The sequence below is a fragment of the Tenrec ecaudatus genome, chromosome 10, assembly GCF_050624435.1.
Source record: "Tenrec ecaudatus isolate mTenEca1 chromosome 10, mTenEca1.hap1, whole genome shotgun sequence".
In the NCBI taxonomy this organism is placed as follows: Eukaryota; Metazoa; Chordata; class Mammalia; order Afrosoricida; family Tenrecidae; genus Tenrec; species Tenrec ecaudatus.
Window position 1 is genome coordinate 50,745,584 of NC_134539.1, and position 22,025 is coordinate 50,767,608.

Here is a 22,025-nt window from a genome sequence, read left to right on the forward strand (position 1 = left end):
AGTTAGTGAAGACTATAAAATATACCACGGGCTTCCAGAGGAACGCATGAAAAGAAGTACAGCTAGAAGAGAGTGGCACTGCCCCTAGAGGCGTTGCAGCGTGGCCACCCTGTCACAGCTGTGTCATTAGAGGGCAGAGAGAAGAGGGACTATGTCTAGGCTCAGGGGTCTGACGTGAACCACCTGAGGATGACTGCTAGCCCCATAGTCCAAAAAAATTAAAATAAAAGAGAGTGGCAAGACTCTCACGTACTTTGGACATGTGCTCAGGAGAGACCAGGCCCTAGAGAAGAATCTCATGCTTGGTAAAGTGGATGGTCGGCAAAAAGAGAGGAAGAGCCTTAGGAGATGGGTGGATACAGTGGCTGCAACAATGGGCTCAAAGATCGGAACGGTGGTGAGCATGGCACAGGGCTGGGCAGTGTTTCCTTCTATGTACTCAGGATCACTGAGTTGGAACCAGCCCAGAGGCGCCCCTAACAACAGTCATGTATTAGACCAATTGATTGAGCTGCCCCATAAGGCTGTGAACCCAGAAAACCAATGTGGAAGATGTTGGGTTACGCTGAGGGATATCCATGTTTGTGTCTTCCTTGAATATGTGAGACAGCGCTCTTGCTTGTTTCAGTGGATCATCTATAGCTACCCTGGTAGCATAGTGAGCTATGCATTGGGCAGCTAACCACGAGATCAGCATCTGAAACCACCAATTGTCCTCAGGAGGAAGAGGAGACCCTACTCTTGTAAGGAGCAACAGTCTCCCAGTCTTGGGCCGTTTCACCCTGTCTTGTAGGGTGGCTATGAGTCAGAATGGACTTGATGGCAGTTAGTTTGTTTGTAGACACATCTCAGGAGAAAGTGGAGCCTGTCTACCCCTGTAAGGATCGACAGTCTTGGGATCCCTATACACAAGGTCACGAGGTTGCTAAGAATCGGAATCAACTCCGTGGCAGTGGGTTTGTTGGTTTGTTTGTAGACACATGTATGGAGTCCTGGTGGTGCTGTGGGTGAGACACTGGGCCTCAAGGTCAGCTGCTCTTGGGACAAAGATGAGGCTGTGTATTCCTTTAGAGAGTTACAGTCCTGGAAACCCTTTAGAGAGGCAGGATGAGTTGGAATCGACTCACTAGCAGTGGGTTCATAGATAGCTGTCTGCTTGCTTACAACTTGCCCAGAGCCCATGTTCCAATGGTTCTTCCCCTGTTCTAAAGTCTGTCATGTTGGGGATGGGATACAAGAGTGGGTTCCATCCTGTCAATCTTCTGTAAAACCTGAAAGTTTTCAAGATGGAAAGTTCAGTGAAACACAGCCCTCCTGCTCTGGGCTGAAAGGAACCATTGCCCACTTAGGGGTGCAGCATTTGGAGCCCATTCTGATCTGGCCCAGCTGGGGAAGTGGAATGGCCCTCCTCTCCAAGGCTGGGATCCTTCCCCTTCTCCTCCAGGGGCTGTGATTCAGGCGCACTCCCTCCCAGGGTCCCAGGTGTGTCGGGACCACACGAGGAGGAGGAAGAGCCCGGGCCCTGGAGCAAACAAATGAGCAGAAACACCCAAACCTGTTGCTGTCCAGTCTGCACTGCTTCATAGTGACCCTCAAGAACAAGGGTCCACAGGAAGCAGAGCACCAGAACTTTCTCTCGTGGAACAACTCATGGGTTTGAACCGCCAGCCTTTCCGTTAGCAGCCTAATGCTTAACTACTACAGCACCAGAGCTCCTTTAAAACAAGACTAAAAGTACAACAGCACTGAGCAGCAACTACATGCCAGCCCAGGCCCCATGGAAGTTGCTCCCCATACATCATTCCCATTGATCTTGGCCACCAGGCAACTTTGCGCCACGGAGCCTGCTCCATTGCCTTCCAGGCACCATCGTTCTCTCTTCCATTGCAGCCTGAGGTGATGTTCAAGGTGCCCATGCCTTCCCAAGCTGCCCTAAGACTTGGGGTAAAACTCAAACTAAAAAGCAGATGCCGTTGAGTCAATTCCAGCTCTGGACGGCCCCATGTGCAGAGTCAAACTGCTCCGTAAGGTTTTCAAAGCTGTGACCTGGCTGAATCAGATCTCCCGGCCTCTTCTGAGATCCTTGTGGTTGGGTTCCAACTATTACAGGCCTGGCTGGTAGATCGCTACAAAGTCAGTATCTACCCTGATGCCCAGTACATAGTAGGTACTTCATGTGTAGTTTTGGGGGCATGAATATGGAACCCATGTTTAATTCATTTTGGCATCAATCTCTCCCAAGGCCTTGTTCAGAATTGCATATCTAGTGTGAATCCTATAAATATTTATTAAATAATTGGAACCTGAGTTCCAATGTTTTAATCCAAGGTCCTCTCTGGCAGCCTCCACCCACCCCTCAAGCGCAGAACACAAAGTGGCAAGTGGTTGGAGCCAGTGGGCAATTGGCAGAGAAAACACAAAATTAAAACCCAAGTACTAAGTGCAAGGAGCGTATCACTGCATATGAACTGGAAGGCAGAGTCTTAATTAGAGCTTTTAAATATCTTTTTCCTCTGTATAACTTAGAGTTATACCTCTGTATACCTATTCTTCAATATTGGCACCAAACCAAACTCACTGCCATTGAGTCAGTCAATTCCGACTCCTAGTCATTCTGTAGGACAGAACAGAATTGCCCCTGTCGGTTTCAGAGCCTGTAACCCTTCTCAGGAGTGGAGAGCCTGGTCTTTCTCCCTTGGTACACCGGTGACTAGTCATTTCAAATTGCCCACCTTGCTGCTAGCAACCCAATGTGTAACCACGATACCACCACGATACCTCCCTGTCCCCCCACCTGCGACTTGAATGTAATCTCTGAGAGGGCAGGAGGATGTCCCAGCTGCCATGAACGATGTCTGGAAGACAAAAGGAATTCTATAGCTGTTGGATGAGTGGCTGTCATCCTTGGTTCTGAATGAGGCTTATTCAGAAGCGGAGAGACAGTATCACAGATAAAATGTGGGGGACCACTGGCTGTTGGAAAAGAAGGCATTATATAAACGAAGCCCGAGCCCTTTGGGTTTCCTGGCCTTATCAGTAAATACTGGGAACCGCAGACTCATCCTCGCACATCCGTTTCTGGAGGTGCAGAGCCTCCTACTGGCTTCCTGGTTGCAAAGTCTTGGTTCCACCTACAACTTGGCTGGTGCTAAGCACCTTTCTGTTGCATCATTTGGTCATGTAAAATGAAAATTGTATGTAAAGACAGAGATATACATGCACATTATGGAAGAGAATACAATGTTCCCATTGGACTGGTACGGCTTCAACAGCATTTGAGTATACAGAGAACTTTCTTTTCCTTCCCAGGCTCCCATGGACCCATCCTTCCACGGAGAGGTAGGGAGGAGCGGTGAACCTTGGGGACCTGGGATTGTGCACCAGTGGGTTTGAGGTTGTCAACTCAGAAGCTAGTACGGTGCTCGACACTGAATAGGCTTTCAAGAAATATCTGTTGAATGAATCAAGGAGTAACTGGTTATTTAGAGCCAATTGTTATTATTTTTTTAATCCAAGTACAGTATCTTTCATCTAAGCAACCTCATTGTCAATAGTGCGTGGATGCAACCATTTTTACTAATAGTTACCCTGTGCGGATACTGAACTGGGTGTTGGAGATAGGCGTATGTGTGGGGTGTGGGCTTTGCCTCGGAGGAGACTGGCACCCGGGAACTGCGGTCCCAGGTGCGCTTACTGTTGGTGGAAGGCTCTGATGGTGGTGTGTATGCAGGCTGGGAGAACAATGAGCAGGGATAAATTAAATCTTGGTGGGGGGGGGTTGAGGGGAGAGATCAGTGAAGTCTCCAGAGAGGAGGTAGTTCTTGAGTTGCGCCTTCAGTGGTGACATTGGGATGGGGGAGGGAAAAGGCAAATTCCCAATGATCCTCCCACGGAAGGTGCATCCTCAGGTCTGGACTGGCAGAGCACCATGTTGGAGAGACCCCCTCCAAGATGGGGACCCTCACCGGGCCCAGCTCGGGGACCACGCAGCCCGCTTGTGTGCGGTGCCCCCTTTGCCTTCCTACGCGCCTGGCTCCGCTCTTATCACAGGAAGGCATTTCATTCTTTGAGATCAGGCAGCCAGGACCCAAGGAGCTGTTTTTCCTCCATTGTGCAAGCATGACAAATCATTAATTTTTGATTGATTTGCTTAGAATTATGGGCGCCCCAGCATTCTTTCCGCCGCTGAACAGCTGTATAACAAATGAATATATCAGTGTGCACAAAAGATTGGCGATCTAAGAGAAGCAATTACATTGGCCACCCTCCCCCACCGTCGCCCCTTCCCGGGCAATGAAGGGAGGAAATTTTTACCAGAAATTCCTCAAGTGGCTTTAAAAAAAAAAGAAAAAAAGGGGGGGGGGTGCGGAGGAAAAAAAATCCTTTTTATAATTGAATTAAATCTTTATCTCTTTATCTTTTGCAGCAGATTTCCAAATACACACTAGTTCCCCATGCGCTTGGGCTCCGTCTCTCCAGGAGGAATCTTCAATAATGAAATTTCAACTTGTGAATTAAAACCAAAATGGAAAAAAAGGGGGCGGGTGGAGAAAAGAGCAAATTTTACCCCTCCTTTTTCCTTTTTTATTTTTTGGTTGCTGCTATTCCTTTAAGATTTTGGAACCGTACCAGTGCACTAAATGTGACCTCCATAACTTTTAAATTAAGAATTTATGCTGGCTTGAAATTTATGAAATATTTCAGCATGAAAGAAAGCCTTTTTCCCTCAGGAAAATTGAGCAATAAATCACAGCACTGTGGATTTACTGCCCTAGAGCCAGCGAGAGATAGGATTTTTTTTTTTTTTGCTTCATTCTGGAAAAAAAAATGTAATCATATAAGACAGCTTAGCTGCTCTCCTCCCACTCTCTAGAATTTTTAATTTCAGCTGTTTCTGCTTGGATTTATTTCCAATATTCCTGCTCGGCTTTTCAATTTCCTCAGTTATTAAATTTTAATTCAGTGCATTAGCATTTAAATTAAAAAAGGGTTTATTTTATCGAAATCATTGGCCAGCCCCCATCCCGTAGCACACGAATTGCCTGTTTCTGGCATTTGCACAAAATGTGAAATGCAGCTAATGTCTTACAACTTACATTTGCACAAATTTAGAAATAAAATTTCTGGGTTTGGAATAATATTTTCTTTCCAAGAAAACCCTTAATAAGAGAATGGAAAAGAACAACTTAACATTCATTTAGGAGGGGAGAGGAGGGTCGGATGAAGCCAAAAATAGCTTTGCCCGGGCCGTGGGAAGACACTGGCGTATGAGGAATGGATGGGGCTGGGAGGGGAGGGCAGGTGTGCTCATGGCGGGCTGGGGGGCTCAGGTAGCGACCACAGTCATGCAAGGATGACCATGTGGGGCCTCTCTCCCTCTGTTTGCCATCTACAGCTCTGGTTAACGCTGGCTAAGAACAAAGGTGGGGGGGGGAGGGTTTGATTTAGCCCTCTAGCTCTACCCCAGTTTTACATGTGGGGAACCCCAGGTCCAGAGTTAGGCAAATGCTTGCCCAGGGTTCAGAGAGAAAGCCAGCCAGAGGCCAGAAGTGAGCTATACATTCTGTAGTAGAAGATAATCCAATGCTACATCTACAGCAGGGCCTCTGGAGGGTTCCATGCTTGAACAGTGAGTACACCAGTCAGTGTCGTGCTGACGGGTCTCCTGGGAGAAGGTCTCAGGTCCATGGTGGTTTGATAGGTGCTCACGAAATACAAACTTAGCATTACATGCGGGTCAGACCCTGAGGCATGCTGGGAAGATAGTCTGATGCAGTCCAGTTCTGCTATTCCTTTTCTGTGCAATCTCAAGTTCCTCTGTTTTCCAGTGCCTCAGTTTCCACCATCCATTAAAAGGTGACTTTTATAATTATCTAGGATTGTCAGTGATTCTTATAATGATTAGTGCCAAGCCCATGACAAGTGCTTTTACCACACGTTATCCTACTTAAGTCTTACACCTCATTCCATGTGGTGTGGGTATACGATATGCATGTTCCCATTTTGCAGATGAGGAAATTGATGCTCTGGAAGGGCAGTGGCTTACTCGAGATCACACAGCTCGAAATGGTAGAGCCAAGGCTCGAACTCTGACTCTTCAATCTTGTTCTCAAATTTCAGTTCTAATCGAGAATCAGGTTAGATTACACTAGGTAATGGTGAGCATAGTGTCGAATGGATCTTAGGAAATTGCTGATCGTAGACCCTTTTGGGGGGAGGGGCGCCTAGGAAAATAACAGCATCCCATTGCTCTAAAGCAGGGGGGCTCACACTTTTTCAGCGTGCGAGCTACTTATAAAATGATCACGTGAAAATGATCTACCAACTACAAAAATGCAAAACATCTATTACATTTATTCATAAATGCATTGAGAATTTATATGTACAATGTATGTTTATGTACCTTGCATGACCACATGAGTCCATATTGCAGAACACAATTAACTATGTACATTTTTTGGTCATTACCTGAGTTTGCTCTGATGACTTGCACTGAATGGAATGAGCCAGGGCTGCATAGTCCGGACAGTAGCTGCTGACAGCCCGCCTCAAGCACACTTCCAAATGCTTATCAGTCAGGTGACCAGACGTCCCGCTTTTGGTGGGACAGTCCCAATTTTTAACAATTTTTCCCACGTCCTACGGCATTTTAAAAAAGTCTCGATTTTTGGAAAGAATGCATGACAAGCTAGGGTCTACGGTTTTCGGCTCCCATGTGGCTATTTCGCCAGGATATGAGTTTTATCAATGGTGTCCTGCTGGTGTCCCGCGTTACCAATGTTAAAACGGTGCTTGGACATAACAATCTTTCTGTGGGAACAGGCTGACTCACGTAAATGAGTAGAGCCGAAGAATGCAGTCAAGGAGATAGCTCATGTTCTCGTGCTTGGGAATTTTCCCTCTGCGAGTACGTTCCAGAACTGAACCTGCGCTCTGAATGTCGGCTTGCCATGTCAAAATCACCCATTCCGCATGAAAGTGATACGTTTTTGTCTTCTTACGTGGTCCAGCTCCCCCACTCATTGTAATACCCTTTCTTAATGTTTAAAAGAAAAAATCCAAGGTCTTAAAAATTGGCGATAGCTTAGCTTGTCAGTCTTTCTGCAGTTAGCGCAGTTGTTTGCGCATGCGTTTGACACCTAAGATTGCATCTGACTGGCTGCGCTGTGCATCAGTTAAGTGACGGGATTGATGACAGGCGTATGTCTCTTTTTTTAATGCCATGCGATCTCCCCCCGTTACATTTGCGATCGACTAGTAAGTAGATCGCGATCGACGTATTGAGCACCCCTGCTTTAAAGTATTTTCAAGGACAGAGAACTGGCCAGGCGTCATGTGGATGGATCCCTGCAGCTGGAAGCTGATGGAGTCAGCACTGTGAATGCAGGCTGGGGTTAGGACTGAAGGGCCATGGTCCCCTGTCCTTATGGTGGGTCAGCTTCTGGCCTCACCACCCCAATGCCAAACCTAATGCCATGATTGAGATGGTTTGCGAGCCCGACGTATGCTGGTTTGGGCATTGTCCAGCCTTGCACGCAGGCAACTTGCAGACAAACAGACTGAATGCAGTTGTAGTGGGCCTCCTCCCTCCTAGGGTCCCACACTCCCAGGGCCTTCACCTTACATATCTGCCAGAGACCCATTTGTAGACGATCGTGAATAGTTCTAGCATTTTTATCTTTGTTGTGTAAAAGTGGGTGGAAAGTAAAAATGTGGTCGAGTATCATAAAACTTACTAACCGGGAAGCCAGTGGAGATGATCCCAGCCCCTGCCTTGGAGCCACTCCAGTTGCCCGTGATCTGGTTGACTGCACTTGTGGTGGCAGGACGTGGAGAAAGGGGCCTTTAGAAACGTGGAGGTAACCCTAGAAACGCCTGCCCAGACTGCGTGTGAGAGATGAGAGGTCACTTGGGATCTGACAGTATGGTTCACGTGTAGGGGAAACAGAACCCCCACCTCCTGCCGCTTGTGATGGGAACGTGAAAGTAACTTCTGCCCCTTTGCTTTACACACACGTTTCGAGGAATGCAAGTCACCCGGAGGAGAGAGGTTGTCGTGAAGCCTGTTCTTTAGCCCCCGGTCAAAGGATCGGCACACCGTTTTCTGCTCTCTGGTTGCTTCTGCTGAAGTAACATGCTGGCGCCCCATGAGTTCCTTCTCCTCAGACCATATGCTTCTACCTCCCCGTTTGTGGCTTCACCTCATTTCCTGGTTGGCTCCCCTGAATTCTCTAGACCCAATGAAGGCCCGGTTGGCATGTTCTAAACCTGAGATTGTGGTTGTGGTGATTCTGATCAGAGTGTTTCTCACCTGTTGCCGTTTCCTCACCTGTAAAATGGGGGAACGGGACTTAGGGAGGATTCGCTGACTCTGGCTGCTGTCGAGCTGATGCTGACTCAGAGCCACCCCAGAGGTCAGGGTAGAACCGCCATCCCTGTGGATTTCCAAGACAGTCAACTCTTTAAATGGGGAGGAAATGAGACAAGGCACGTCGAGTCCACACACTGCTGTTTGATGGGAAGTGACCAGAGGCTGTGCGTGCAGATGCCCACAGGCCAAGAGGGGTAGGGTGGGAGGAGGGGGCCTCAGGAGACCCAGCTTCACCTGGGCTCCACCTGGCCATCACTGCTGCGTAGGGCTGGGGTTGTGGGTTATCCCGCTTCACAAGAGAAATAGGAGTCTGACCCCTTCATACTTCTTTATTGATAGCTTTCTTGGCTCGAAGTGCTCCACCTGGGCTTGCCAGTTGGCGTCCTCCAGTAAGCGGGCACTGTGCTGAATAGATGCATCGTCCACCATCCTGAACTGCAAAACGCTTCCAAACTGGAAGGGGAGTTGTTGTTTTGTTTTGGTTTTTTAATTGATTAGGTGGCAGAGGCTAGCCTGAAGGGAAGACAAGGCTATTGTAGAGGCTGGTCATTGGTGCCTATCCAGAGAGAGGCAGGCCTACCAATGTGCTTTTGTAGGGATCCTTCCTGTAAAAACCCGGTGGCCCTCCGTTCCACAAGGCTTCCACCAGCCACAACATTGAGTGCATGGCCACGGGCCTGTTTCAAGTTGGAGTGGGTTACTGTTTGCTTCTTTGCGAACATGACGGCGCCCCCAAAACCTGCCAAGGCGGCTTCAGGATATGGAGAGTATGTGCCTTCCATGACCTTTCCCAAGTTGGGAAGGTTCTGGATTTGGAAACATGTGGCCCTGGGGTTTGGGACCTGCATTGTGCCTAGTTATTTCTCTGCTGCCATGCTGAATCTAGGCAAGGACTTTTCTACCAGCGGTGATGGAGAACCCAGTGCGTTGTCCAGGTCAGCAGTCTGCTCGGGCCTCTGCAGGGAGCCCCCCACCCAACTCCCAGCACGAGCCTAGGAGTCAGGACCCCAGAGAGTGGTTCTTAGTCCTCATGACATTTCCGACAGGTTCCTTATTTCTTTCCCAAGGCCTCAGTTTCTCGAAACTAGTATTGTATGATTTCTGAAAATTACATTTGGTCAGCATTATCTTCGTATCCTCCTGCACCCCCCTCCCCCAAACAAAAGAGATTAGAGAACCAGAACTCTCTTGCCTTCCTCTGCTTGTAGGGTTCGGGGACAGAATATTTTAACATAATAGGATTTTTCTTCCCCTCCGGTTGGTAGGAATAAATCTGCAGCTACTGTTTTATTGGAAATCCCAGCTGAAAATAAAAATGGTGCAATTCAATCTTAGATTGAGCTGGTTACTTACTTTTCACCCAGTCCCCAGGGCTCCACTGTTGCTGGGTTTGTGGTGGCATTTGGGTGCTCAACCAGGATTTAAAGGGCCAAGCAAACAACAGGGTGTCCTGACGCCTTCTTGCCGACAGGGACAGACCTTTGCAACCTGAAGGAGTGGGGCGGGTGGGTGGTGACCAGCGGGACCTCGGTGGGGTGGCAGGGGTAAGATCTGTCTTTCCACCTGGCTCATGCACATGTTTTGGGTTTCTCTTGCAGGCTGACGGAGCCAGTGCAGCTGGAAGGAAAAGCACGTCGGGCAGGTGAGCTCCCCCCCCACCCAAACACACACACACACACGCACACACACATGTGCGCGCACACGCACACACGCACAGCTTGGTCTTCGTGTCTCATAATCACATAGTCACAGCTCTATGGTCCTCACTACCTGGAAGGATGGAGGGTCCAGGACAGCTGCCTTGGCTGAGAAGACCCTGAGGTCTTAGGTAGTACTATGTTTTCCAGCTTGTCTGGGGCCCTTTGTGGGCACCTGTGGCTGGAACCCATGGGTGATTCATTCCTGACCTGGCCGTTGGCTGCCTGGACAAAGCCAAAAGCTAACTCACTGCGCTGCATTCTGGAATCCTGTCAACCCTGGCTTGGCTGCTACACTGCCAACTCTGGGGGGCGTTAGTCTTAGCATATTTTGGAATTCAGGCATGAATGGGGCCTCACGGGGCCTGTGGCATTCTTCCGCCCCCCCCCCCCCCCACATACCCTCCCTCCTGTCTTGGTTTCCCTTTCTCTAAATCTGGGGTGACCTTGGTTCTTAACTTTGAAAAGGGTGCTTGTGAGGCTGGAATAAGATGACATGTGTAAAAACCTTTAGAACAAGGGTTTTATATTACTCAGGGCTATTTGGAGGGAGCATGTTAGAAATTGACCCCCAATTAGATTCAAGAGAAATGAGTGTGTGCAGCTGCGAAGTCCAAGGGTGTGCTAGTTTGGGAGCTCAGATGCTGACAGAAGGAATCAGACTCCATCCCTGCCTCCCCTGCTAGCGCTCCTCTTCTGCGCGTTAGCCAACTAGAAGGCCTCTTTCATGATAGCTCAAGTAAAAGGTCCCAAGTTGCTTCTCATCGGCCCAGTTTGGGCCATGTGTTCATCCCCTAACTCGGTCACTCCTGCAGGGTATGGAATTTGTCAGATAAGAGTTATGTTCCCAAAGTTGGGATGCTGGTAGCCACGAAGCCAAAAGGACCAAGCCGTGGGTGTCCACCACGGTGGCACAAGTGGGCATGGCTGCTGCAGCTCTTCTATGGAGGAGGAGTGGAGTTGGAGCAGTGGCCAATTGGGGGCATTAGGGTGGGGGTGGGGGTGGCAGGAAGAAGGCCCAGGACAGACGAAAGAGATGGCTCCCCGCTCTAGGCCGCCCACGTTCTAGAAGTGAATTGTGTATGGGATGTCCAGAGAATGATAGGCTAGGTCTTAGCTGGTGCACTGGTGACGTTGACCCTGGCCATTGGGTTAGATCGTTCGGTGTCATTTAAAGTCGTGGAGGTGTTGTGGGATGTTAGAAGTCAATTAGTTTCTCTTTCAGATGGGGAAGCCAAGGTGCTGAGGTTCCCAGATGAGCCTTGTCAGGAATGGCCTCCTAGGACCCCCTACCCTCTGAAGTTGGGCCTGCACTCCTAGCTGTGCCACAACAAGCACTTTGTCTCAGTGCCTGCCTTTTGGCCTGGAACACGTGATTGTGTTACTTCTCCAGAGGGCCTCTGGCTCAACACCAGAACCAGCGGCATGGGCTACTAAGGAATCAGTGTTAAATTGAGAGGCACAAGGAGGGGTAGTGTGTCTGATCCTAAAATACAACCGAATGTGGTTTGGTTTACTTCCTGGTACCCCAACGCGAGTAGGTTTACAGGCCCAGCGAGCCAGCGCTGAGGGTGACGCTGACCTGGTGTGCAGGTTACAAAATCACGTAGCACAACTACAGCCAAACTTCATTTACTCAAGGAGGAATGGGGGCCTGTGTTAGTCTGGGTAGAGTAGAGAAACAAATCCACAGAAACTCACATGAATAAGAGAGTTTTATATATAGGGTAAGTGCGCATTCAAAAAGCATCCCAAACCAGTCCAGCCCAAACCCGTAAGTCTCACTTAGCCCATACTTCTGACACTGATCTAGAGTCCTCCTCAGACTCACAAAACACACACAATGACGCTGACTGCAGGAGGATCATAACAGGCCAGTGGGTAGACAGTCTTTGAATCCAGTGGTGGTGCAAGCCTCTCAGCGCTGGCAGGGGTCTCCACACGGCTGCTCCAGCTCCCAGGGCTGCATCAGGGTACGTCCATGTGGCTTCTCCTCAGGGATGTCTTGCAGGAAGTGAGCCTTGCCAGCTAAGGCAGCCACACCCCGGTCTGGCCATCAGAGAGCAAGAGACCAGAGAACCAAAAGGGTGAGGCTCACCGAGCCACTTATCTCTCCGTCCTTCAAATAATCCCACATGTGTATTGGCCAGGTTGACACAATAAACCTTAACTATCTCAGGTCTGTAGTGCATCACTAGAAAATCCTAAAGAAAATACAGCTCTTTAAATCAAGTGAACGCAGCACAGGCTTGCTAAAGTAATCAATTAGTACCCCACCTTCTTTTAAAAACTGTAGGCACTTGATGATTTCAGAGACATGTAGAGAATCGCTCCTAACCTGTTCATTTTGGAGACAAGGAAAGCAGGCATAGAAGAGGTTAAGAGACTCATTTCTTCAGTGCATATGCTAGTTTCCTACACAGCCCTTTTAGAGTAGGACAGAGTCCTGGTGGAATAGTGGTTACACTGTGGGCTGCCAACCCCCTAGGTCAGCAGTTCAGAGCCAGCAGCTGCTCCAAGGGAGAAAAATGAGACTTCCTACTCTCATAAATTGTTAGCCTCAGAAACCTGCAGGGGCAGTTTGACCCTATTCTTTAGGGTCGCTGTGCACCGGATCGAGTTAGTTTGTGTTACAGATCTGGAGCTAGAGGATGAGAAGATCTTTACACCACGTCTTTGTTTTCATTTCACAGATGTTTCATTAAATGCTTAACATGTGCTGGGTACTGTCTACAGCATTGGAGGTCTCTGGTGTGGTGTGGTGTGGTGTGTCATGGCGTTGATTCCCATGCATTAGCAACCGTGCATGGTGGAACAGAACTGCCTCACAGCGTTTCCTGCGGGGGCTGGAATCTCTGCGAGCAGATTGTCAGGTCTTCCCTACCATGGAAGGGCTGGGGGGGTTGAACAACTGATCTTTCAGTTAGCTGCCGAGCGCTTGACCGTTGTGCCACCAGGCCTCTACTGGCGGTAGCAGTGAGCCGAAACTGCAGTCTCCATCCTCGTGGGGCTGATGACCTAGCAGAGGAAGCTTCCCTGGATGGGTCTGAATGACGGCGTCAGTGAAGAGCAGCACGTATCGTGGACTACCAGAAGAGCAACCAATCTGTCTCGGGAGAAGGTTCACCAGAATGGGAAACAAGGATGGTGAGGCTTCATCCACGAAGGACCAGTCCTGGAAAAAAGGCATCATATTTGGTCAGCGAAAAAGAGAAAAGGCCTCGTTGAGATGGATTGACACAGCGGCTCCAGTGCTGTGCTCACACGTAGCACTGGTGAGGTTGGTGCGGGACTGGGCTTCCATTCTCTGGTACACAAGGTTGCCATGGTGACCAACACCACCACAACTCCTCACTTAGGGGCGACCTTGTTTTCTGACATTTGACATTCATGGAGGTAGTGAAAAATCTGGTTGTTGTGCGTTAGCATCGTACCTGTGGCAGGAACAAGGCCCAGAGTTTGAAGGGGGAGTGAAGCTGGCTGTGGTGGTTAAAGTTAAGTGTATCGCTTGGCTGGGCCATGACTCTCTGCGATGACATAATTTAGTAGTTATGTAGTGATGTGATTTGGCAGTGTGTCATAGCATCATTCGGTAGTTGTATAATAATGTAGTCATCCTCTATTTTGGCATAACACTGGTTTTCAAATAATGGCCTGGACATTGGACCCTGCACATATTGATAAGTGAGGAATGGATTGAAAGTGGATGAGGTGTCAGATGGTAAAGTGTGCTCTGGAATAAACAACTTGAGGCGGGCTGGTCACTTAACGTCCCTGGGCTTCAGTCTCTCATTCCATAAGATGAGGATCATATTAGAATTCCCCTCGAGCACTGCACCAAACCCAACTCCTTGATGTTGAGTCGATTCTGGCTCGTAGGGACACTGTGGGACAGGGTCGAACTGCCCTGGGGGGTTTCCAAGGCAGTGGAATCTTCCTGGAAGCAGACTGCCTCACCTTCCTTGGAGAAGGGCTGGAAGATTCCACCCCCTGGCCTTTCCCTTAGCAGACAAGCATTTAACCATTGTGTCACCAGGGTGCTCTCAAAAGTGTTGCTAACCCAGAAACCCATGGTGGTTGAGTTGGCGTTGACCCCTAGTGCCCCTGCAGGGCAGAGTAGGACTGCTGTGGGCACTTGTCAAGGCTGCAGCCTGCAAGGTAGCAGACTGCCACAGCTTCCTCTGAGCGCAGCTGCTGGGTCCAAACTCCCGCCGGGCCAGCAGGACGCCCCCAGTGTTGCGAGTGAGGGTTAAGTGTAATAGTCAACACTCTTAGCACATGCTTGCCCTTTGGTAAGTGTTCAATCAGTGTTTGCCTTTGTTACCACCATGCTGGTCCCCTCTGGTGCTGGGTTCTTCTCCTTAGCAGGAGGCAGTAGATGGCAGTTGATACCTTGCATGAGTGTGAAGACGGAGCACGTAGTTACTGACGGGGTCAACGTGATCTAATTGCTCCATCTTGCCCTTTAAACGTGCCATGTTTGGTCCGCTTTCTGATGGTGGTGATTAGTATTCTTCCTGTCAAGTGGAATCGCCCCATCCAAGGTCACTCCACCTAGGAAAACGCCTTTGGACCTGGCCGCGTCTTGCGTCCTTTAAGCCAGAACCACCCAAGGTTTTCTTCAGCGAACCATGTAATCAGATAACTACATGCGCGTAGCTGGATAATTATTTTTTAAATCACGTCTTCTTGCTGTTTAACATTTAAGTTTTCAGTGGTGAAATAAAAGTAGCTTCAAACAAAACACATTCAGTTCCTTTGCAAAAAATACTTTCAGGAATAGGCCTGCTGCTGGTTCATGACCAGCACGGCATGGTTGCTGCTGCTTGGTGCTCTCTAATGGACGCTGGTTCCTAGTGACTCGGTCTGGCAGAGTGTCAGGGCCCCACAGGGCTTCCTGGGCTGTGCTCTTTGTGGGAGATGGCCAGGTCTTTTGACCCTGGGAACCACTAGTTAAGTTTCCACTACCAGCCCTGAGTGTTTCAACCATTGTGCCAACTGCGTTGGGTGTGTGTGCCCTGCTGGTGTTTGGTGCCATCTGGGTGTGGGTGCTCATCCGTGGCAGCCCTGTGTGCAGCAGAACTAGCGACGGCCTGGTCCTGCTCCCTCCTCACACTGGTCGGTTGAGCCCACAGGTGGAGCACAGATGGACCTTGGCAGACCAGCTCATTGAGAATGTCCCTCCTGTTCTACTGACCCTCACGTTATCAAACACCATGCCGTGCATAGGGACTCGCCCCACCCCCCATAGCATGCCCAAAGTACTCACAATGGAGTCTCCCTGTCCTCAGTTCCAAGGAGCGTTCTGACCGTACTTCTTCCAAGACAAACTTGTTTGTTCTCAACAGCCTCCTTTGCCCACGCTGTCGTTCCGAGACATCAGCTCCTCTCCGGCTTTCTTACTCGCCATCCAGGTTTTGTGCCTGTGAGGGCCCGAGAGGGCGATCTGTTCATAGAGCCAACTACAGTGGACTCTTGGTTCATCCAACTTAGGGTGCACCTGCCTGGCTCAAGGTTTAGCTTCCTGCCAGAGTTCACATGTGATTTTTCCGACCTGTGTATGCCCTCCTCCCAAATTCTGGGCAGAGTCTGGCCACCAGTTAGCCTTGTAGGAGGATAGTCTGGTTGGGCAGTTCCTTTACCCAAGAGAAAGTAGTGTGAGGAGCGGGACCCCAGAGCGGGCGTCAGAGAGAGAGAGAAAAGGGGAGTTGCACACGTCAGGGCTTGGGAAGGGAATGATGTCCACAGTCAGTGAGAGAGCGTGCTAATCCTCTGCTCCTCGCTGTGCATCTCCACTTCGCAAGGTGTTCTCTGCAGACAATGGGCACGGCCTGCGCCCCCCCTCTTCCCACTGGAGAGATTCTGTCAACGTGAGAACCCCTGATTCTATAGGGTACCCCAACAGTTGTGTGAGGGATTCCACGAGAGGTAGGCTTTTCAGAGAGCAGAACCTGTGGCTAATGGATCAGGACCATGCCTCTGTCAGCCCCATTGGAACAGGAAGACAGTGTGTCCATGGCGGCTCTGCACACTGACCTGACCTGGCCCAGCCTCCCACGTGCCATGACCCCACAAAGGCATTCTCGGCTTCCCCAGAAGAACCCTGCTGTGCCGCCTGATGTTGGCGCTGTGTCCTGAAGGGTGGCCAAGACACTTGTGTTTCTCTAGCTTAGGGTTAAATTAGCCGAGGACTGATCTCTCACTGTTGAAATCTGTGGCTGTCTACCTGGCATTGTGGCTGACTGACTGTGCACATTGGAGAAAATTATCCCAAACTAATGATATACTTAGGTATTGTAGGTTGTTTTGAATATCTAAACTGCCAAGAGGTGTTTAATAGGTTAATAGTTTTAATCTGTTAACTTAATCTTTTCTACTTGACTATATACTAAAATCTATCAGTGATACATGACAGAAATGGAAGATCATTTTGAGGTCTGTGAAGGACGGGATGATGTCACGAGGGCTTGTGACATAGGTGCAATTGGAAACGCAGATGCCAGCCTCCTTACTGGTGTCTCTGGACAGCTTGGGTTCACGGGAGTTCTTGTCCTTGGCTCCCGAGCCTAGGGGTGAAACTGGGAACTGCCTTCCCATTTAGATTTCTCTCCTTGCTACTGACACCCAGTCCTCATACCCAAAGGACATTTCTGAGGACAGTGGCCACTTGAAAACATACCAAGGCGAGCTGGAGGTCAAGAGCCAGTCCGCAGCCCCAGGACTGCTGTGTGGAAGGGGTGGAACGCCAAGTTCTTTGTCTAAGTTGATCTCCTGCTTGCGAGGTTAAGCTTCTAGTTTACGCCAGGCCCTGCTCTAGACTAGGGATACCGAGGGAGACAGGGCCACACAACCCCTATCACTTGGAGCTTCCAGGTGCTTAATCATTTATTTGTTATTCATTCAACAAGCATTTTATTGTTTCTTCTTTCAAGAAGATTTTAAAAACAAACAAACACAATCATCCAAGTGATTAAAAGGCCAGACTTGGGACTAGGGTGGACCTATATCCAATTCTGGCTCTGTTACAGGACAGTTATAAGAACAGGGAAAAGTTTCTCTATTTCTCTAAGTCTATGCTTTTTATCTTGGGAAAATTCCCCTTTTCAATGAACTTTTTGAAGTCCCCTTGCGGGAAGCATTGGAGCCCTGTGCTTTGCATGTCCTGAGCTCTTGGTGCGGCGCCGTGGCCGCCCTTGTCACCGCCCTCCTCCTCATGCCTGTCCTCCGCACCACCGCCACCATCGTCGTCCGCCCCTGCTGCCACACTCATGGCCTGTGGCTCGCAGTTTCCCCTCTCGGGAACCCTCAGTTGACACCTGTGAGCTGTTCCCATAGCAACAACCCCCAACACCGTAGCCATGCAATGATTCCGCCTCCGCCCCCCACTTGTCAGAGAGCAGAACCGTGCTCCACGTGGCATTCCTGGCTGCCATCCTTACGGAAGCGGGCTGCCAGGCCTCTGTTCATGGTGCTGCCAGCTGGGTTCGAACAGCCTATCTGGAGGTAGGAGTCGAGCTGCAACTGTGCCACCCAGGGACCTTGGAGCCCTCAGAAGTAGAGGGGTTGGTTTTGGGTGCCCTCCAGTTGATTTCCACTCATTGCGATCTTACGTACAAAAGAAGGAACTGTTGGCAGGTCCTGCTTGGTCCCCACAGTCATCGCTGCGTGTGCACCCCTGTGCCCGTTCGTCTCCCTGAGGGTCTTCCTCCTCTTGACCTCCGACCATCTGCTTGACCAAGCATGGTGTCCTTCTCTTGGGATTGGTCCCTCCTGACCACATGCCCTCAGAATGTGAGCTAGAGTCTCACCGTCCGTGCTTCTAAGACGCATTCTGGCTGTACTCCTTCCAAGACAGAATTGTTCCTTTTTTATGGTGACCCAGTCTATTCAGTCATCTCACTCAACCCTGTAATTCAAATGTACCCATGTGTTAGGCTGGGTCAACTAGAGAAACAAATTCATTAACACTCGTGTGTAAGGGAGAGTTTTAATTCCAAAAGTAATTGTACATTAAGAAACATCCCAGCCCAGTCCAGAGCAAGTCTATAAGTTCGCTATTAGCCCGTAAGTCCAATACTGGTCCATAAGTCCCTCTTGAGCCTCATGCAGCACATGCAATGATGCAATATGCAGGATGATCACAGGCCAGTAGATGCAAAGTATTGTGGATTCAGTGGCTCTCACAGGTCTCAGCGTGGCTCTAGAGATGGCCCGTCAACAGAGAGAGAGTGGCCCACCTCCAAGGAGAAAGAAAGGAGACCGACTTGGGAAAGCCATTTATCTCAGTGGCCCTCCAATCAAGCTGTGACCTGATTGACAGACTAAACTTCACCTACATGTTTCTACGGGACCCATGTTGGCACAAAAATCCCAACTATCACGGCCCATTAATTCTTCTCTAGTCTTCCTTATTTGTTGTCCAGCTTTCCCTTGCACATAAGGCAGTTGAAAGTATGATGGCTTGGACAAGGCTCACGTTAGTCCTAAATTGACATCTTGGCTTGCTTAATTTTCTAAAGAGGTGTGTGTAGCATATTGCCCCAATGCAGCAGGCATTTGCGTTCCTGGCTGCTGCTTCTGGGCATGCTGGTTGTAGATCCAAGTACAACGAAGCCCTTCACAGTGTGAGTCTCTTCTGTTTACCACACGTGGCTTGTTGGTTCAGCTGTGAAGGCTCTTTGTCTTCCTGCTGTCGAGGTGTAGTGCGAACTGAAGGCTGTTGCTCTTCATTGACCAGTGCTTCAAGTCCTCCAAACCCAGACTTGAAACTGCAGGCTCACGGGCCGTTTCATGGGTTGAGGTTAGCAGCTGCCCTCTGACCCCATCTGCCAGCCTACAAGGGCCCTAAGCTGTGCCTCTGTATATACGGCGGCCTCTCCCTCAAAAGCAGGTCAGGGTCTTGAGTAGGAGGACCATGAAAGATTTAGACAGTTTCACTGCAGAGGGTGAAAGTGAGACTCTGAGACCCACCAAATAGACTTCACCCGGCCCGAACAATGGCTCTGGTAAGATACCTCAGACCAATGCTGTGCTGAGGGCCAGCTGGGTGAGATGATGCCCTATTGAGATCTGGACACTAATTAAAGCCTTTAAACGACCAGTTCTCTGTGATGGTGGCGTCCTTTCCTGAGGAGTGTGGCATTCGACTTGCTTGTTGGTCTTTGGTTAGAAACAGGTTGCGGGTGCCTTGTTTGTCTTTGGCTCTGGTCTCTGGTCTCTCCAGGGCTCCCTCATTGGTTCGTTCACTGAACAGATACTTCCTGATCATCTACCACGTGCCAAGCATGACTCTAGGTGTTGAGATTCGTCGCTGAACCAGTGTGGCGAAGCCTTCATGCTCTTGGTGCTTGCTCCCTGGTTGGGGAGGCAGACAATGAAAAGTGTAAAGATGGGGCGGTATTGAGGGGAGCACTTAAAGCAGAGAAGAGGATTGTAGAGTGGGAGGGGCCTGGCAAGGAGAGAGGTGGGTGTGAGTTTACACTAGGCAGCCTAAAAAGTCTCCCCTAGCATTGTACCTTTTAAATAAAGACCTAAAGAAGAGAGGAACCAGCCATGGGGTGAGTGGGAGGGAGAGACTATTCCAGAGAAAGGAAAGAGTGTGTACCGGCCCAAGTGGGTGCATGTGTGTGTTCTCAGCAAACAGCCAGGAGGCCAGTGTGGTGAGAGAGGTGAGAATGAGCAGGGAATAGTAGAGGTAAGCTCAGAAGACATGTAGGACCGGTCATGGAGCTTTGTGAGAGTCCTGCTGAGGACCGGCGGTGGTAACTCTGAGCCACAGAACCAGGGGTGGATTCGGGGCCAGGGAATGCTAGGGCCTGGCTCATTTGAACAAGATGGCTCCGGCAGCTAGGTAGAATGTCGCTTTCAGGAGGGTGGACAAGGGAAGGAGCCAGGAGGCTGGTTATGAAGTTATTACAGCAAGGCAGGAGAGAAGGAATGTGGCTTGGACCTGCTTGGTGACCAGTGCATGTTCTGAGCATATGTTGATTGAAGGTGAGCTGATGGGATTTGCTGGTGGAGTCATTCGTAGGGAGCCAGCTTGAGGGGTGTGGCTAAGACAATCCGGGATCCGAGACTGAGGAGCTGGAAGGATGGACTTGCTATTAACAGAGGGCTGCCTGTGGGGAGGCGTTTGGACGCCTGGTAGTATCCACGTGGAGTTTTCTCCTGGGCAGATTTGTGTGTAGGTCTGGAGTTCAGGGGAGGCCCGAGCTGGAGATAACATTTGGGGTTCATCGGCATATAGTCATTATTTTGAAGCATACATCTGGACGAGTCGCGTAGGGTGTGAGTCGATGTTTTAAAGCACCGTCGGGGGTACACAACTCGAGGAGGGAGTGTGGGTGAAAACAGAAGCGGCTCTAGAAGCAATCCAGGGGGTCACAGCAGCGCTTACGGGTTGTTGAGATGAAGGATGGTCCGAAGAGACAGAGAAAGGGCCCTAAGGCAGGGGAGGTTCACTGGGTGAGCGTGGAGCAGAGGGTGGGGGGAGAGTTGGGAGGAGCAGAGAGGGGAGCGATGTCGCAGGACGAGTTGGATGAGATGTGGGCACTGACCACAGGGTTTCACAGCACGGTCACCCGGAGCCTCAGAAAGGACAGCTAGCGGGGTGGAGGCAAACAGCCTGGTGGGAGTTGGGAGCGTATGCCGTTCTGCTCAGGAGTGAACCTGCCAGCAGCAGGGGATAGATGAGACCCCCCTGGCACTCAGATAATCTGTCAGTGGGTGCCAAGTGGGTTGAGCTGGAGGACTTGGTCAGTGGTCAGCCTCCGGGGCAGGCTGAGAACGGCTCCTAAAGCCACGCTTGCATAGGCATTAATTCACGGAATAGCCCGTGTGTTCAGCGAGCGTGTGCTTAGGCCCAGCTTGAGACCAGTTAACCCTCATTCCTAATGAGTCGGGACTGTTTTAATGAAGTTCTCTTCCAGAGGGATTAGCCAGTCATTATTTACATGCTGTGGTTGCCCGCTTTCCTCCTCACCCCTGAATGGGGCTGCAGGGGGCTGAGGTGCCAGGGTCAGTGCTGCCCTTGAGTGGTTCTCCGGACCTTGGAACACAGGTGGGTGCACTGCTCCCCAACCTGTGCACGATGCTCCCCAACCTGTGCACGATACCTCTGATGAGGAAAGGCCTTTTCAAGGGCCTTGCCGGTTGCCATGACGCCCTCTTGTGTAGCCCTGTGCTCCCTGGAGTTTCAGTGATGGACTTTGGGGAGTAGATTGCCAGCTCTTTCCTTCAAGATACCTCCGGGTCGACACGAATCTCTGTCCTTTCAGTTCTCGGCCAAGTATGTTCATTGTGTGCATCCCCCAAGGAGTTCAGAAGAGGCTGTGGAGCCCAGCTCTCACTCATTGTCCGGGTGGAAGACAGAGGACAGCCCAGGGAATGGGCGGCAGAGATGGGACTGAAGTCCAGGGGCTGAAGGCTCTCAGAACTGGAGGTTTTCTGGGCCTTGGGTCTCTTCACGCAAGATGCTGGAACAGTGGTTCCCAGAAACAAAGTGGTTGAACTCCTGAACATGGGCATGACCTGAAGCGCCTCCTCCAGCATCCCCTCTAAGTGACCTTTGACTTTCATCCTCAAATCCACTTGGAAATTGTGGCTTCTATCATCTTTGGCCATGCACAGTTTAGGAGAAAGAGCACTGGGATTGGAGTCAGAAGAATGGCTTTCAGACCAGGTTCCGCACGAAAGCTTGGGTAGAGCTTTTGGCGCTGCTGTTCATTCACTCACCAGTTGTTGTTGACTTTCTGCTGTGTGCCAGGTATTGGCATCGGGCCCGAGGATGGGGAAGGGCACCAAGCGACCATAGGCCCTGTCCTCTGCTTGAGTTTCTCCATCTGTCCACAGGCCTGTTAGAAAGAGCAGATGTGGCGGGGTGGGGGCGGGCACTTGGAGAACTGTCAGGTAAGACCTGTGGCGGGAAGTCTATCTCTGAGGTCTCGCGGGCACATTGG

The 22,025-nt window shown here is 50.2% G+C and overlaps 1 protein-coding gene and 1 non-coding gene across 5 annotated transcripts in view; both read left to right on the forward strand.

Moving 5' to 3' along the window:
* ZNF618 (zinc finger protein 618) overlaps nt 1-22,025 on the forward strand; it is a 192,071-nt gene that overhangs the window by 98,891 nt on the left and 71,155 nt on the right. For all 4 annotated transcript variants that reach the window (XM_075560369.1, XM_075560367.1, XM_075560370.1 and 1 more), the window contains exon 2: nt 9,970-10,013. In XM_075560369.1, coding sequence (XP_075416484.1) covers nt 9,970-10,013 — 44 coding nt within the window. The remainder of the gene's footprint in view (nt 1-9,969; nt 10,014-22,025) is intronic.
* Nucleotides 78-209, forward strand: LOC142460632 (small nucleolar RNA SNORA17). Its single transcript, XR_012786804.1, has one exon. It is a non-coding gene; the product is annotated as a small nucleolar RNA SNORA17 (small nucleolar RNA).